This window comes from Vespula vulgaris, chromosome 8 (assembly GCF_905475345.1).
Source record: "Vespula vulgaris chromosome 8, iyVesVulg1.1, whole genome shotgun sequence".
Classification (NCBI taxonomy): Eukaryota; Metazoa; Arthropoda; class Insecta; order Hymenoptera; family Vespidae; genus Vespula; species Vespula vulgaris.
The window spans coordinates 4,922,754-4,938,756 of NC_066593.1; the positions used below are offsets into that span (position 1 = coordinate 4,922,754).

At 33.3% G+C, this 16,003-nt stretch overlaps 3 protein-coding genes across 18 annotated transcripts in view; 2 read left to right on the forward strand and 1 right to left on the reverse strand.

Moving 5' to 3' along the window:
- Window positions 1-37: 37 nt before the first annotated feature.
- On the forward strand, window positions 38-1,656 carry LOC127065575 (lysM and putative peptidoglycan-binding domain-containing protein 3). Its single transcript, XM_050998094.1, has 3 exons — window positions 38-185; window positions 313-525; window positions 597-1,656. Exons 2-3 carry the CDS (start codon window positions 319-321, stop codon window positions 1,110-1,112), a joined length of 723 nt encoding a protein of 240 aa, XP_050854051.1. The 5' UTR covers window positions 38-185; window positions 313-318; the 3' UTR covers window positions 1,113-1,656.
- A 355-nt stretch (window positions 1,657-2,011) lies between these two features.
- Window positions 2,012-16,003, reverse strand: part of LOC127065576 (40S ribosomal protein S11) — an 86,014-nt gene continuing 72,022 nt past the window's right edge. The window contains exons 1-5 of one of the 2 annotated variants that reach the window (XM_050998095.1): window positions 3,405-3,554; window positions 2,989-3,114; window positions 2,702-2,907; window positions 2,356-2,506; window positions 2,012-2,150 (exon numbers count right to left, since the gene is read on the reverse strand). In XM_050998095.1, the coding sequence (XP_050854052.1) occupies window positions 2,383-2,506; window positions 2,702-2,907; window positions 2,989-3,114; window positions 3,405-3,416 (468 nt within the window). In that variant the 5' untranslated portion in view covers window positions 3,417-3,554 and the 3' untranslated portion in view covers window positions 2,012-2,150; window positions 2,356-2,382. Of the gene's footprint in view, window positions 2,151-2,355; window positions 2,507-2,701; window positions 2,908-2,988; window positions 3,115-3,404; window positions 3,555-16,003 lie in introns of those variants that run through there. The other variant, XM_050998096.1, reaches the window with a different exon arrangement.
- The window catches only part of LOC127065565 (uncharacterized), a 150,581-nt gene continuing 138,873 nt past the window's right edge, over window positions 4,296-16,003 (forward strand). For 10 of the 15 annotated variants that reach the window (XR_007782128.1, XR_007782127.1, XM_050998067.1 and 7 more), the window contains exon 1: window positions 14,793-15,543. The gene's annotated coding sequence lies outside the window, so the exon portion shown is untranslated. Of the gene's footprint in view, window positions 4,572-14,792; window positions 15,544-16,003 lie in introns of those variants that run through there. The other 5 variants (XM_050998071.1, XM_050998070.1, XM_050998059.1 and 2 more) reach the window with 4 other exon arrangements.

Here is a 16,003-nt window from a genome sequence, read left to right on the forward strand (position 1 = left end):
TCATCCCTTACGACAGATCGTCCGTATTGTACATTGTATTTGGCAAAAAAAATATCAAGTATTCGCAATGATCTTTATCAAAAGAATAATACATTTTTGAATAACGCACGTACTGATCGTAAAATAATAATACATAAGTGTATATTCCCATATGAGTAATAGACGGACGATATTTTAAATTCGAGGTTAGTTTTGTAATATTCGATGAATAAGCAGTTTATCCATTTAGTTATAGATAAAATTATAATTTCGAAGTAACGTCTAAATCGTAGTTTTTATCTTTCAACGTAGTGTCTTTATATCTTTATACAGACACAAATGGTATATCAGCGTGGGAATCAGAAGGAAGGCTCTCCGCATTATGTATTTCTTTATTCAGATGATGAAAATAGCGGAGATGAGGAAAATTTTCCCTTACAGCCACGCACTAGTTCTACATCTTCCCCGCGTAAAGTGGAAGTGATCAATGTGATAGTCAAACCGGAGGATACATTGCAAGCATTAGCACTCAGATACAGATGCACGGTAATATCAAATTTAAAGATCGATAGATGCAAGTATATTAATTCAATGTAATTAATAACTTGTGATTTTAGATATCAGAATTGAAAAGAATCAATAAGATTCACAAAGAGAATGAAATATATGCTCGAAGATCCATAAAAGTGCCAATTCAACCATTTTCTATTTTAACAGAAGGTTTGGATCAAACTTCCGACATAAGCGAGGAAAAATTAGATACTACTGTACAATCTGAATCAGGAACTATCGCAAGAGTGCAACCATTAATAAATTTAGTAAATGTTTCTGTTCCTATTGATCTTCCTAAAACAGAAATTAACAGTATTATACTTAATTCGGTATGTGAACCTTTAGCATCGTACAAATCAAATAATTTGCCAGAAACATCTTATACAGAATATGATCAATTACTTAATTCTACAGAAAGTGAGGTAATAGAATCACATTTCATGGACTCGTTTAAATGTTCTGGTGATGATTGCGGGTTATCATGGACTCAACTTTTAGGAGTTTCTCTGCTCTTAGGTTTTGCTGGTCCTATTATATACATACTGTATATAGCCGAATATTCTACTAAGACAAACCATTAAAGTAACATAGCATATAGAAATATATGAGAACAGCATAATATTTAATGTATCTTTGTGATAATAGAAATTCTTGGAATAATATGCAAATTGCATTGTTTTAAAGCAATTTACTGCACATAAGATTTTACTGACGTTTATAGGATATAAATATAAATTTATATCGATCATCGGATCGGTATCAAAATGAAAAATAACGAAAGTATGGCGAGTGCGAGTGTATTAGATTATAAATTTTAATTGATCATATGATAAGTTAATATTGTAGATATAAATCTAGGAACTGTCTAAATGTCAATTTGATTTGGATCATTATCGAATTTAGCTTGTAGAAAATCATAAAACAATGTTTTCTTACGAATCAATTTCGTGTGAAACAAGCACATAACTATACTATAGTTTGCGAATGCCCAGTGTTAGTTGTCTAAATCTGTTTCAAATACATGTGATTTAGAAATTAGAATCTCTATATAGTAAGTACTAAAAGAAGTGCCTTTATATGTCTTAATTGATAAAAGAATATACAATATTCACTTTTACTCAAAAATTTCTATTATATATGCTGCACTTTTTTATAACATATATATCAAATTAAATTCTATTTTAAAACTAAATTTAGTTCACAATTGTACTTTAATGATTTGTAATAATCCCTTTAAGAACAGTGATGTTTTCTCAAAATTGTATACAAAAATTTAATTACTTATGACAATAAGTGTTTTTACTAGACTATTTTATCGAAATCTATGATATTATAAAACAGTACTTTGATATGATAAACTTTTACATTAGAGTTAAGAAAAATATATTTTTAATATTCTATTTTATTTTCCTGTTTCCAAGTTCCTACTTCTCAATAACATTAAACTATTTGCATTACGAATTTTTCAAATACGATTAAGTGTTTTCATAAAAACTTTTTTATTATTTTTTAAAGTTACACATCAAGATGGTAATTAATATGTACCATAACCAATTCCAAAATTTGATATTTTGGACATATCTGCTTTTATAATTTGTTTTTTGTTGCATTCCATCACTCTGTAACACAAAAGGGAATTGATAGGTACATGTGCTTTTTTGTGAAATTAGATTTTAAACATTTCACAATGAAAATTCAGTTCTTATTTCAATATCTTTCATTCTATATTCAGAAGACCGTCGTAAATTTTATCATCATTTATAAAACATTTTTTCAAAGTAACACAATATAAATGTATATTAGATGTAATAAAGCAATACCAACCTATTTTAATCGAGTCGACGATGGAAATTAAAACTTTTTGAAGCTTTTCTTGGAACCAGTTCCTTTTGAGACTTTCAAAACGTTAAATCTTACCGTTTTACTCAATGGTCTGCATTCTCCAATGGTAACTACATCACCAATTTCTACATCTCTGCAAAGAAACGCGAAGAACATTCAAGAAACTTATATTTCATTAGCAATATTATGAATTAAATAAAACTTTTTCAGAATTCTAACATCATCAAAAACTTGTTAAGAAGACCGTCGAAGAAATATGATCATCATATGCAACGCTAGTTTATAAATATCTACATATCACTATAATTTCATAGAATTCTATACTAACCTGAAGCATGGACTGAGATGTACGCTCATATTACGGTGACGTTTCTCGAATCTGTTATATTTCCTGATATAATGAAGATAATCCCTACGAATTACGATAGTCCTTTGCATTTTCATCTTTTGCACAACACCGGTGAGAATGCGTCCTCTGATTGATACATTGCCAGTGAATGGACATTTTTTATCAATATATGTACCTTCAATGGCCTATAAATAAACGTAATTTTACATTTATTTAAAGCAAACAAAAAAAGAAAGAAGAAGAAATAGAACAAAACGTGATCTCACCTCACGTGGAGTTTTAAAACCAAGACCAACATTGCGGCTATATCTCATAGGCTTCCTCCTCTTCGGTCCCAGACCTTTCTTACGATTAAGAAAGATCGTGGGCTGTTTTTGAAACGCACGTTCGCTCTATAAACACATATTAAACTCATATAAAAGTCTATCATTGAACGAAAAATAAATATATTGGAACTTTATTGGAAAAAAAATATATATATATGTAACGCCTTAACCACGTGCAGCATCGATACCTTCGATTATAACCTACAGCGTTTGTCTTCTCACATATGTTACTTTTTTTTGTTAAATTAACTTCTAATACAATCAATCGATTAACGAAAATCGTAAATTTTCTTTTATCAAGCTTTTGATACGAAAGATATTATGTTTATTTTGTATACTAATATCAGCGTACGTACCTGATCTGCCATCTTGCCTTGTCGAAAGACCGATCCGAAGCGGAAGAGTGATGACGTCACTTCGGTATATTATTGGTTCAGTTCTACCAACTTAACTTTCTTACAACGCCCTCTACGTTCAATATTAATTTCGTTTCTTTTGAATGAAATACCTTTTAACTTGTATTTATATTTATCTATCAAATACGATTGAAATAATTTTGAAAAAATAATTGGACGAAAAAGATGAAAGATTTTTGTATTTTTTTCTTTTATGTACAATTTCACGCTTCAGAAACGTGAGATTAGATGTGGAGGATGATAGTTGGTAGACCTGCTTAATAATACTAAGTACTTTCTCTAGTTCAATTTAAAAATGTAAGCAGGTAATCGCGAATACAAAATAATATCCGAATGCATCCATATATCAATCTTAATTCAACGATTTTTCTTAAATAGAAATTCGTAAAGGAATGATATTATACGAACGTCGAGTACAAACGTATGCAGATCCGAAGTTAAACGTTTAGTGTTGCGGTCGCATAGTTTTCTGCGGTTTACCGTTCGGAATCGTTCTTAACCTTTACGACACTTTGATATGGCAAGTGCGAAAATATGACGATCGTCTATTTTTCACGCGTATCTTGAAAACTTATACGTACGGGATGTATAGAAACGTATTAAAAATTTCGCAAACTACGATATTATTTTTCGATAACGCGAAAAGCAAAAGAAAAAAGAAAAAGGAAAAATGAAAAACGAGGATTTGATCAATATCGAAATTTCTTCAAATCACGATTACGTGAAACGTTTAATATTTCGAAAGGTTATATCGGACATTGCGTGTCGATAAAGAGAAAGAAGGAAAGAAAAAGAAAAAAAAAAAAAAAAGAAAAAAGAAAAAAAAATATACTACAAAATTATTCTCGATGTCTATTCTCGCACTTTGCTATATATCTTAGTTTTAACGGAATATCGAAGTCGAGTTAAGGGAAAAGTCGATTCCCCGAGATGGAAAGGGTGATTTTAACTGCTGTTACATTGTCACTGTCCATTCGAACGAGCAGGATATGTACGAAGGACGACGTCAAGTAGTATCGACGTGGGAATGCTGGAAACGATACTAACTCCCTGACGTTGACAAGCGAGCAACATCGTCGATCAGTAACCATTAAATCGTTGTTTTAGGTAAGTCGTTTAAAGGCTAGCCACCGGTTATCGAAGGAACACTCTCTAGCAACAACGACAGTAGCGATAGTAGGATGATGTGCCTTCTCTCTCTCTCTCTCTCTTTCTCTCTCTCTCTCACTCTTACATCTTTCGCACCTGCGGGCCACGACAAGTTCTTTCCTTATTATGGGAACCCGTACAAGTCGTGGAACGACGAAGAAATCGATCCACTGTCGCTTTTTGCACAATTATGCGCACTACCACTGAGTTCGCCACTTTTTCTTTATTTCCTCTTACGTATCCCACTGGCAACGATACCACTACTATTCTCTTCTTAACCATTTTATCAAAACAAGATACGATACGAGATACGAATCCACAAACGAAATCGTTGTATGGCACGTGATCGGGAAAGTTAGAGGTTAGATCCTCATAACTCTATGTTCGCTTTATAATGTAAAAGCAATTTCCGATGGATATTTTATTGGTTAGAGTAGGATATCTACGAGAGTGGATAAAGAAAGAAAAACAGAAAAAGAAAAATTACACAAGAACAACCAATAGACGTGGACATAGAATGAATAATATTGAATTATATTTAAATTTCAAACGCTATATATATATATATACGTAAATAGATGTAAATAAATACGTGTATATATAAAAACGTACAATGGAACGTAATTTAGAACGTGCTGGATACTTAAAACATTTTTTTGGTTAAGTTTATTTTTCGTAATGTTTAACTATGTACGTCCTTGACGATAAACGAATCAATGTCATTGACTTTATATTTTCTGTTTCGTAAATTATCGTATTTTATCGTATGTAACAATTCGTATTATTTCGTTATAATCTTGGAAAATTATTTATCCTGGAATTTATTTCAATTATTTAGTCTTTCTTTTTTTCTTTTTTACCCGCCATTTTTTTACACCCATGAAAAATGTCTTCACGGTTCATCATTAAAATGTCGACGTTAATATTACGAAAATCGTGTCAGGTTAATAAAATTCTATCTATCATATTGTTTCGGTATATGTAGGTAGAGTTATTTATTAAAGAATTAACGTGTCGACGGTTTCGAACGAATCGAATAAGACGTGATAAATATATTTTGTGTATCTGTGTGTTTATGTGTGTATGTATATGTGTGTATACCTATTGGGTCAAGGAAAATGGCGTCGCGCAATTTATACCACGGTTAATATGGTATGATTAATGAACGAACGATGATGCACGAGATAATTATTTAGAAAGAAGATTCAATTCGTTATGATCGAAACCTCGATGACGTTTACTCGACGTATGCTAATAATAAGTAAGAGTATCGTAGTCGATCGTTGAGAAAGTATTGGCTAAAGAACGAACGAACGAACGAACGAACGAACGAAAGGATTGTTCGAACAGAATATTATATAGGTTAGATCTATTCAATTTTACAATGGCTCAAGGAAAATGTCGCAAGTATGTCGAGTAAAAATGGTAATACGTACAACGATCTATCGATCGAGGGATCTCGTATTCTTAAATCTCGAAATAAAACTCGTTTTTCATTTTTAGATATTTTAGTGGCAATGTAGACATATATAATAATATCGTTCTACGCCATTTTAATAGTTGATTTTTTTCTTTTTTTTTTAGATATTAGGTATACAAAAAAGTATATGTTGCGAAAGTTACAAGAGATAATAATATATTATATCACTTAGTATAAGTATATTACGTTAGTATAATTATGTAATAACTATAAAAATATAGATTTTCTCTCTCTCTCTCTTTTCTCTAGAATATAGATATTTTATACTAATGTAAGTATATTAATTTAAGTATACTTCATAAGTACAACTTATACTTTAAAAACATGAAAAAACTTTGGATGGAAAAACTAACAATTAATTTTCTCACGACAAAATGAAATAAAATATAAAAAATATAGATATATAAGAGTACATTTTCACACACACACGCATTTATTTTATGGTATTCATTTGTGGTATCAATGTACATAGATTCATACGAACGTGTACTTCAATTTTTTATATTAAACATAGAAAAAAAAATTTTTTTATATCGAAGGTCCAAAGGGCGTAGTGCCCTGGCCAGATCGAAGGGCTGCTTGACTGGCAGCGATCGAAGATGTTGCTATATTAGGTGATATCGAAGAAAGAAAAAGACAGAGGGAAGGAGAGAGAGAAAGAGAGAGAGAAAAAGAGAGATATTAAATGTACGTCGTAGCGTGTTAGGTATCATGGCGGTGCGCTCACTTCCGGAGCCGTGACTTCTATCGAAGCCTGTAATTAGTAATTACCGGTGAAGCGGCAACGCCAACAATACGGTATGATGTGCGTCTACCTTCGAAGAAGGATGGAAAATTATTGATTGGACGTCGATGACCCTATGCTAGTTTTGTCATTAACGGTCTTGGGATAATCGAAGTAAAATCGTATTAAAATATTCGAGCTTGTTATCGTTTCGAATATCGTTGCTGTTCGTGTTGTTATCGTTAAGTAAAAGCTGCTATTTATTTATTCGATCAGTATTTTGTAACATTTTCGATCGATATCTTATATAACTGATCAGTAGATATTAGTAATAAAATATCAGTACGTGATATAAGTTGTCATGATTGACATTATCGATTGATAATGAAGAAGAAAAAGAAAAGAAAAAAAAAAATAAATAAATAAACACAGTATTCTAGTCGAAATATTCGTCGATATAATAATTCGTCAGTATTTCATAGAATAGATGATCAGTATTTATAACAAAACCAGAGGTAATCCCGACACTTGATTATTCATATCGATTACTGAATATTTATTATAAATACCTTTTCTTTGTTGAATTATTTTTCTTCATATACTTTCTTCGACGAAGATAATCTCGGTATAAATATTGATCATTAATGAATAAAACTGCTGATCAAATAAATATAAAAGCATTCGGTAAATAATTCTCTCCGATATATTTATAGATACCTTAGACATTTTTCTTTTCTCTCTTTTTTTTTTTTCTTCTTATTTCTTTTCGTTATATATCTTCGCCGACGAAGATAATCTACAGGAAAATATATTATCTAAAGTTTTGAATTTTGGGTTCGGGTTTAACATAAATAACATACGTCGCTCTCCTTGGAAAATTATAGAACGTGGCCGTTCATACTCGAGGATGAGAGAAGGACGGCGGTTGTCTCTCGAAGGCTTCTCCCGCTGACTGGATCGCTGGTTGTTCGGTTTTACAAGCAGAAAATAATACGGTATGCAAATAAAGGTTGCTAACCCGGCTGTGGTAGCCAGGCTGCTTCGACGTGTGTGCACACATTACGTTGCCGATCCTTTACGATATCCTCGTCCTCGTCCTCTTCGTCCTCGTTGTCCTCGTCCTCTTCGTCCTCTTCGTCCTCGTCGTCGTTTCGACGTGCCCTTCCTTTACCCGTATTCTCGCGTGCACACGTATACGAAGAAATATAGAAAGAAATAAATAAAGAAATAAAGGAATAAAGGAATAAAGAAGAGAAATCAAGGTGTGCGACGAAACGCCACCGCCTTTTCAACGCCACGACACGGTCTACGTTATCGACAGAGAGTACCTATTAGAGTCTATCGTTCCTTCCGTCGATCTTTCGCGAAAGGGTTGTTATCCCCACCCCATCCCTTTCCCTCTCTCTCTCTTTCTCTTTCCTTCTCTTTCTCTTTCTCTATCTCTGTCTCTTCCTCTCTCTCTTTCTCCCTTCTCTTCTCTTCTCTTCTCTTCTCCTCGTATCTTACTCGATTTACATGAAAAAAATCGGAATTAAAATACATTTCTACGGTAGTTATGGCAGTATATCTACGTGCTGAAAGTGCAACATGCCAAGTGCATGTAACTTTTGTCGTTTATTTTATTCGTCCGTGACAACTTCCGTTTCTTGACCCTGAGACGTCAACCGGAATCGTTACGCGTCCGCGAGAATTACAAGACGTTTAAGAATAATTTTGCTGTTTGTACGATCACATGATTTCAATCGCATGATTTCGATCGGTAATATCAGAAAGAGAAAGAGAGAGAGAAAGAGATACGTACGTACGTACGTACGTACATAAATAAGACACGATCAAGCTTTTAAAAGTTACGTCCTATAATAAAAACAAGTTCTATTATAGAAATCCTATAGAAAGAGGCAAAGGGGTAGGGGGAAGAGGAGAGAGAGAGAGATAAAAAATAGATAAGAGTTTTACATTAGTCGTGACGATAAGTTCTATTGTCGCGTATGAAGTCGCCAGGTTGGGAGTCATATTTAACAGGCAACACGGTTTCCTTTAAGTGCAAGCCATTGCTAGCGAGCAACAGAGTGCTGTTAATATATATCCAGAGAACGAGGTACATGACAAACAGGTTTCTCCCTGGTGTTGTAGTCTGTCAAGAAGCCATTGAAGCGATCGGTGCCAAGTTGCCGTGGCAGGTGATTACGCTGAGGTCAAAGAATCCGCCGGATAAGCTGATTCGCGAAATCAAGAAAATCTTGTGTCTACGCATGCGTGCGCGTCAAACGAAAAGGAAAAAGGGAGAGAAAAGAAACAAGAAAAAACCAAAAGAGGAAAACGACAATAAAAAAGGATAAATAAATAAGTAAATAAATAAATAAATAAATAAATAAATAAATAAAACGTATCTCAGTTAATATGGATAGACATGTAAATACATATATCACGTATGAAGATGAATCGTGCTTGACGACTTTTCTATCGTTCCGACTGGTCTCGAGTTTTAGATAAACTATTCGTCGGCCAATAATAAGGATAAACCAGTCGCACCACTTAGAATTTTGCCGAACGTTAAGACTCTCTCGTGTGACTGGTTTAACACTAAGGATTAACTTCTATAACGGTACCAAAAAGCGCCAGAGGATTGAACAGCAAAGATCCAACCACTTAGATCTGTTCACTCTCGGACACCCTTCTACATATACGTAGACGTAGAACAAGTATGTAGGCGTCCACTTTCGATGAATTCATGCGTACAGCCGGAAGAAGGATCATTCCGTTCAGCAAGAAGAATGATATACGTGGATCGGATTAAAAAAAAAAAAAATAATAAAAAAAATAAAAATAAAAATAAAAAAATAATAAAAAATAAAAAAAGAGATCGATAAGAGATTTAGATTAGTTGAAAAACGAAAAAAAAAAAACAGGAAAAAAAATACGGAGGAACGTTTGCAATCGTTTGATAAAGAAGTCAGATTATTTATTTGTTCTTTTCGAATTTCGTTTTCCTTTTCTTTTATTACGACGACTATTTCACATTTGATTATTTCCAATTTTTTGCTGTTATTCTATCATTTTTTAATTAATTAATTAATTAATTTTTTTTTCTACTCAAGGTCCATCCATTCTCCGTAATATATTTATTCACTTATACAATTCACCCTAATTGTAAAACGGACAAAGCAAGGGCAAATATTTCGCATACACGTTGGACAGATATGAAAGTTCTTGTAAGTTAATCCCAAATGCCAAGGACTCTTTCGTTTTTTCAAGCTCGAACGAGTAATATGTGAATTATGTGCCGTTTCTTTGGTAGATCCTCCTTCTTTCTCCCTCTCTCCTCCCTCACCCCCTCTCCCACCCCGCCCTTTCAAATAATTTAATTACGTTGCTTGGAAATAGCCGTAGGTTTTTTCGTGCTGGTACACAAACGCGAGACCGTAATGTACAAGGGGAGGGCTTCGTTTATTTTCGTTTTCTCTTTCTCACTCTCTCCCACACACACACACACACACACGTACTCTCTCTCTCCCTCTCTGTTTGATTACATGCGTGCGGATCGCACGTAAATCTCATCAGATGTCCCTGTTAAACGATCGTGTCGCGCATCCGCGCTTTACATGTCGCACATACTTACCTACTTTCACCCTCCGTCGTTTCGTATAAAATTCGAATTGTATTCGTGAATTATGAACACAGCGAGAGCAAATGAACGAAGGAACGAACGAAGCTACGAACGAACGAAGGAACGAACTCGCTTAGCGCAAAATATCGTAAAGGATAAATCGCAAGGATATGCGATTATTGGGAGGTTCGTTCTCGCGAGCACCATGCTTACATACCGTTCGTTTCATATGTATGTATCTATCTATGTATATATTTATCTGTGTAGAACTTACTTACTTACATACGTAAATATATGTATGTACGTATCTTCATACGTACTTACTTACGTACTATCCTACGTAGAACGTTTGTACGAAGGCACGAAAATTGTTCGAGAAAATTACGCCGGACTGTGGCTGACCCTCCTTCTGCTTCTCCGGTTGAGGTTAGGTCGTGTCACGGAGAAGCCCGTAAGTCCACGCCCCCATAACGATCGAAATTCATTTCCATAATTATCTCACGAACGCGGACTCACGGCTCGTTCGTTCGTTCTTTCGTTCCTTCTTCGTTCGTTCCTCGATCTAACGTCGATCATATAACAGAACGCGCTTGGCCTCGATTCTTGCGCTCGAACACGAATTATTACAATTTTTATCATGAATCGTACGTCCATTTAAAAGTTATTTAATATCTTTTTCTTTCTATTGGTTTGTTTGTTTTTATTTCATTTTTCTTCCATCCCCTTCTATTTTTTCCGTCATCGACGGAAAGGGTTGTTGCATGTCGGTTTACGAGAAACAGCATTCTATTGGTTATACAGGTTGATTATAAAGTAAGGCCCTGTTTAGAGTATCTCGTTTGTGTTAGGGGTGATAGAAAAAAAGAAAGGAAATGTGGTAAGAAAAGTTTCACTATTTACTGTCAGATATTTCTATATTTATGTTTTATATACATTGATATATATATATATATATATATATATATATAAATCTAGAAATTAAAATGTTTAATTAATTAAAAAAATACAGGTTGTCCCATAAAAAGAGAAAACTGAAATTCATTATAAGCTTTCGGTTTAATCGAAAGTCGAATGTTTTATTTCGTACCATTTAAAAGCATGAAATCATGAAATTTTTCTTTATATATATATATATATATATATATATATATATATATATGTATGTATATGTATTTCTTTTACTTCTCTAACAAAGGCCTTTCTTAAACCGGCCCTTAATTTATAATCAACCTGTATACGTACGTGTACTTACCTACGTATTTATATTTAGCCTTACAAGTACGACGTACTTTCCGTCTTTCGTACGAACGATTAAAATACTTTATAACGCATTTACATATTTCCCATCCCTTTCCGATCGTAAAGCAAAGCTTCGCCGTTTACGCGTAAATATATACGGTGATACCTGTTCTCTCTTGTTCACCGTTACTTCTAAAAATACTCCTCTGCCTCGATATATCCCTCAGATGATTTAATACATGCTAGCAAACGAGATTAACTTTAAAAACGAGATTATATGTATACACTATGGTCTAATTTATTTATTTCATTTAAATTTCATATATTTTCTAACGCCTATTATTCTCTCTATATTCGATTAACAATTTTGCTTTTCTTTTTACGTCCGTCTCATCACGTGAAGCGTAAGATTATGTATGCACAGCGAGGGGTTGTTTGAATCACGCGAGTGTCAAGTTTGATAGGTTTCAAGGGTGTTAGAGATTTTTTGCGCATCAAATTCAATCTATTGCAAATTGAATTCGATTTTTTTTTTTTTTTTTTTTTCCTTATAGACCGAGCTTTCATAAACGATTTTTTCTTTCCCCTTTTCGTCATTAACGATATCGAAACTTTTACTTTTAATTAAACTGATGTAGCAAATGTCGTAAATATAAATATTTAATGGCAATTGAGTGACTCGTCATAATTCATAATTATAAATAAATGTGCGATTATAGACGAACAAATTCAATCGTTTTTTAAAACGTGATCGGATGAATAGTATTGCGACAAGCATTATCAAAGTCCAACAGTATTGTTATCAATTTTTATTTGCGATACATCAAATTTTAATGTCGTCCGATCACATTCCGATCAAGGAGAATAATTATTTATGCGCAAAAACCGCATGCTTGACGTACAACAAAGATAACTTTGATCTACGTTTATTGAGTAACCTTATCGCTCAGGTCGTTACACATTATATTGTTATCAATAATCAAATGAAAAAAAAAAACAAACCGTCGATAACATTCAAAGATCCAATTCGAAATGACTTTTTAATGGATTCGTAAATATTTTCATTTTTCGTCGTTTCGTTGAGCAACAGATAAACGTATTTCACAAAATATTCGTATTATAACGTTGGAAATTTTTCTGTTATAAACAGGAATGCGTGAAATTGTAGTTAATCTCAAGGTCATCGCGTATACGCGTTGCGAATGTCGTTAGTAGATAAATTATATTTATTTTCTTTTTTTTTCTATCTCACTTCAACTCACCCATCCCACTCTTGCTATATTCTCTCTCTTCTTCCCATTTCTCTTCTTGTCCTTTATTCAATCCTTATTTTACTAGCTTTTATCGACCGTAAACTTCACGATCTAGGGATCTATGATCTGCCGCATTCTATTATATACTAGAATATTATACTTAAATATCGGAATAGCTTGTAATGACGTATAATTTTGTTGTACGCTTAGACGTTGCTGCATTGGTCTCTTCCGATTTATTCGTTTTCCTATCGAATCTATAAATTTATTCGCGTTATTCGTATTGCACGGGTCTTTGGTCATGTGCATCGATAACGAAGATACGACAATTTATAAATGATCTTCTTATCGCAAACCCATTGTCCCGTAATTTCCGACAAGTGTAATTCCATTGATCGTGATCTTTTATTTATCACAATTTTTATATATACTCACGATAGTTCATACACGGTAATTACGACACTGACAACTAAGTCGTATATATTTCGATGTTTAACAACAAATACTTTTGTATTATGCAAGAGAAAATATTTGCGTTTTTTTTTTCTTTTTTTACGATTCAGATTATTTTCAAAATTATTTGAATATCTTAAAAATAACTTGTAAGTAAAAAGATATTTCTGTTTTATGTTTTCTCTTAATAAGTGGAATTGGATACTCGTGTAAAGTTGATATTTTTTCAGAAAAACAAACTATAGCAAAAAGTAAAGTGACTTTCATTGTGTTTAATATCGAAATATATATATATATATATATATATATATATAAAAATAATTATATTTATCGATTAAGATTCGCAGTCATTAAAAAAAGTAAAAAAATTTCTTACTCTCTAATTCCTTCTCTAGATTATTAAAATACGTAAATAATTGCGTAATATACAATAAATCATAGAATCAATTCTTTTCAACTCTCTCTCTCTCTCTCTCTTTTCTTTTTTTTGTGACTTATTGTTATTCTCCATTATCATAATTATCGGCACGGATTAGTTCGCGAAGATCCGGCTCTCGTAATATTGGTATAAGAAAGAATTCCAGTAACGTGGGTAGGCTTGTAAAAAAAAAGAAAAGAAAAAAAAAAAGAAGAACTAATCGATGTTGTAAGAGATCACGTCGTTTCTCCGAATATTTTTCTATGGTGCCGTAATATTTTCGAATAATACATTTCGAAGGAACTTCGACGAAGCATTCGGAAGGTGTTTCAACGTCGTAACAAAGGATCGTTGCAATGTAGAAAAAAAAAGAAAGTAAATAAAAGAAAAAAAGAAAATAAATGAAAAATAAGGAAATACAACAAAAAATAAAAATAAAGAAGTAAAAAGTAAAAGTCATACCCGCGAATATACACACACATACACACACACGCGCATATCCATATATATATATATATATATATATATATATATCGATCGAAGGCAAGAGGAGAAGCAGATCTTTTTCTCGATATTTGCCATAAGGACAGAGTCCCTCAAGATCTTTCGAAATTGCGTAGGCGTACTTATACCCTTCGGACAAGTCGACACGTATCACACGTATCGACACGTACACACACACATGTATATACGCACGCATATGCAACATACACACATATATTCGTATTTATGTATTCACGATGTGGTCTTCTTTGCGTGAACCCGCGTACACGTACGTATATATATGTATGTATATGTGTATGCACGACATCGTGGTACGTACGTATACAGAGGACATACGACCCGAGAGACTCTCGAGTAGCGTATGATAGGGTGGGGAGCGAACATTTTCGTGTAGGTTCACGCAACACCGAAGTTAGCCGAACGCCAGCCGAACATAGCCGAAGCTTCGCGGAGCCGGTTGTCGCGGGCTTGCCAGATACGCGCTCGCTCAGTATCGCGTCAGCTTCGAGTGGTATTGGTCAGTGATCTGAACGTCAGAGCAGGGCCGGTCGTCGTCGCGGTTATTTTTCTTCCCTTCTTCTTCGTCTTCGTCTTCGTCTTCGTCTTCGTCTTCTTCTTCGTCTTCGTCTTCATCTTCATCTTCATCTTCGTCGTACATTATTTTTTGTTTTTATTATTTTATTCCATTTTACTACACTCCCCCTTTTTTCCTTCTCTTTTCTTTTCTCCAAGAAATCAAGATCGCTCTTCGCTTTTGTCGAGTTCGTTTCAATTATATTACGATTTCTATTTTGTTCTTCTTTCTTTTTTTCTCTTCTTTTCTTTTTATTCTCACATCATTTATCGTGGCGTAATTTTTATTTCTTTTTTTTTTCTTCTTCTTTTTCACAAAAATCAACGTTTCTTCTTCGGTCACCTTGGTCGCAACGGAATATATCGTAACGTATATACGTACATATGTATATATATATATACACATATATGTATACATACGAAGGGACAAAAAAAACGGATACATATTAGAGGTGCATATACATATATACGATAATACAGTGTGCTACAGTGGAGTTACTAGTGAAGATTGGAAAAAGAAGGAAAGAAGAAAAAAGAGGAGAAAGAAAAAAAAGAAACAGAAGAAAACCGTTGGCGACCGTTGGCGATCGTTGGCTGTTTTTCCACGAAGAGATCTTTTTTTTTTTTTTCTTTTTCAATACAAATCTCGAATCCCAGAGCAACGACACGATCGGTAAATGTAAGTAAATAGAATCGATAAATGTAGTAAATTTTTTTCATCTTTCGAACGTTTTATTCTTTTTATATCGATTTCATTGTTTTATCGTTTTAACACATACACACATACACACACATATGTCTCAACGTAATAATTTTCTTTTCTTTTCTTTTCTATTCTATTCTATTCTATTCTATTCTATTCTGTTTTTCCATAGTTTTTTTCTTAAACAAATTTTTCATAAAACGATATCGAATAACAATTGTTGCACAAAAGCTAACCTCAAGCTACGACCGCCATGATAGTTGCGTTATATCACGATATAGCCGAACAGTATAATCGTCGTATTGGAAGAAAAATATTTTCGAAATGCGCGCGCTTATTTTATCGAATAACCTATACGTTTTTCTTATTTTTTTTTCCTTTCTTCATTTTTCGTAATTTCGATTGTATCTCGTACGTTGACCTAGCGAATAATCAC

Coding starts and splice junctions, on each gene's coding strand:
- LOC127065575 (XM_050998094.1), top strand. CDS start 319: ATGGTATATCAGCGTGGGAATCAGAAGGAAGGCTCTCCGCATTATGTA. Junction 526..596: donor CACTCAGATACAGATGCACG/GTAATATCAAAT, acceptor TTGTGATTTTAG/ATATCAGAATTGAAAAGAAT.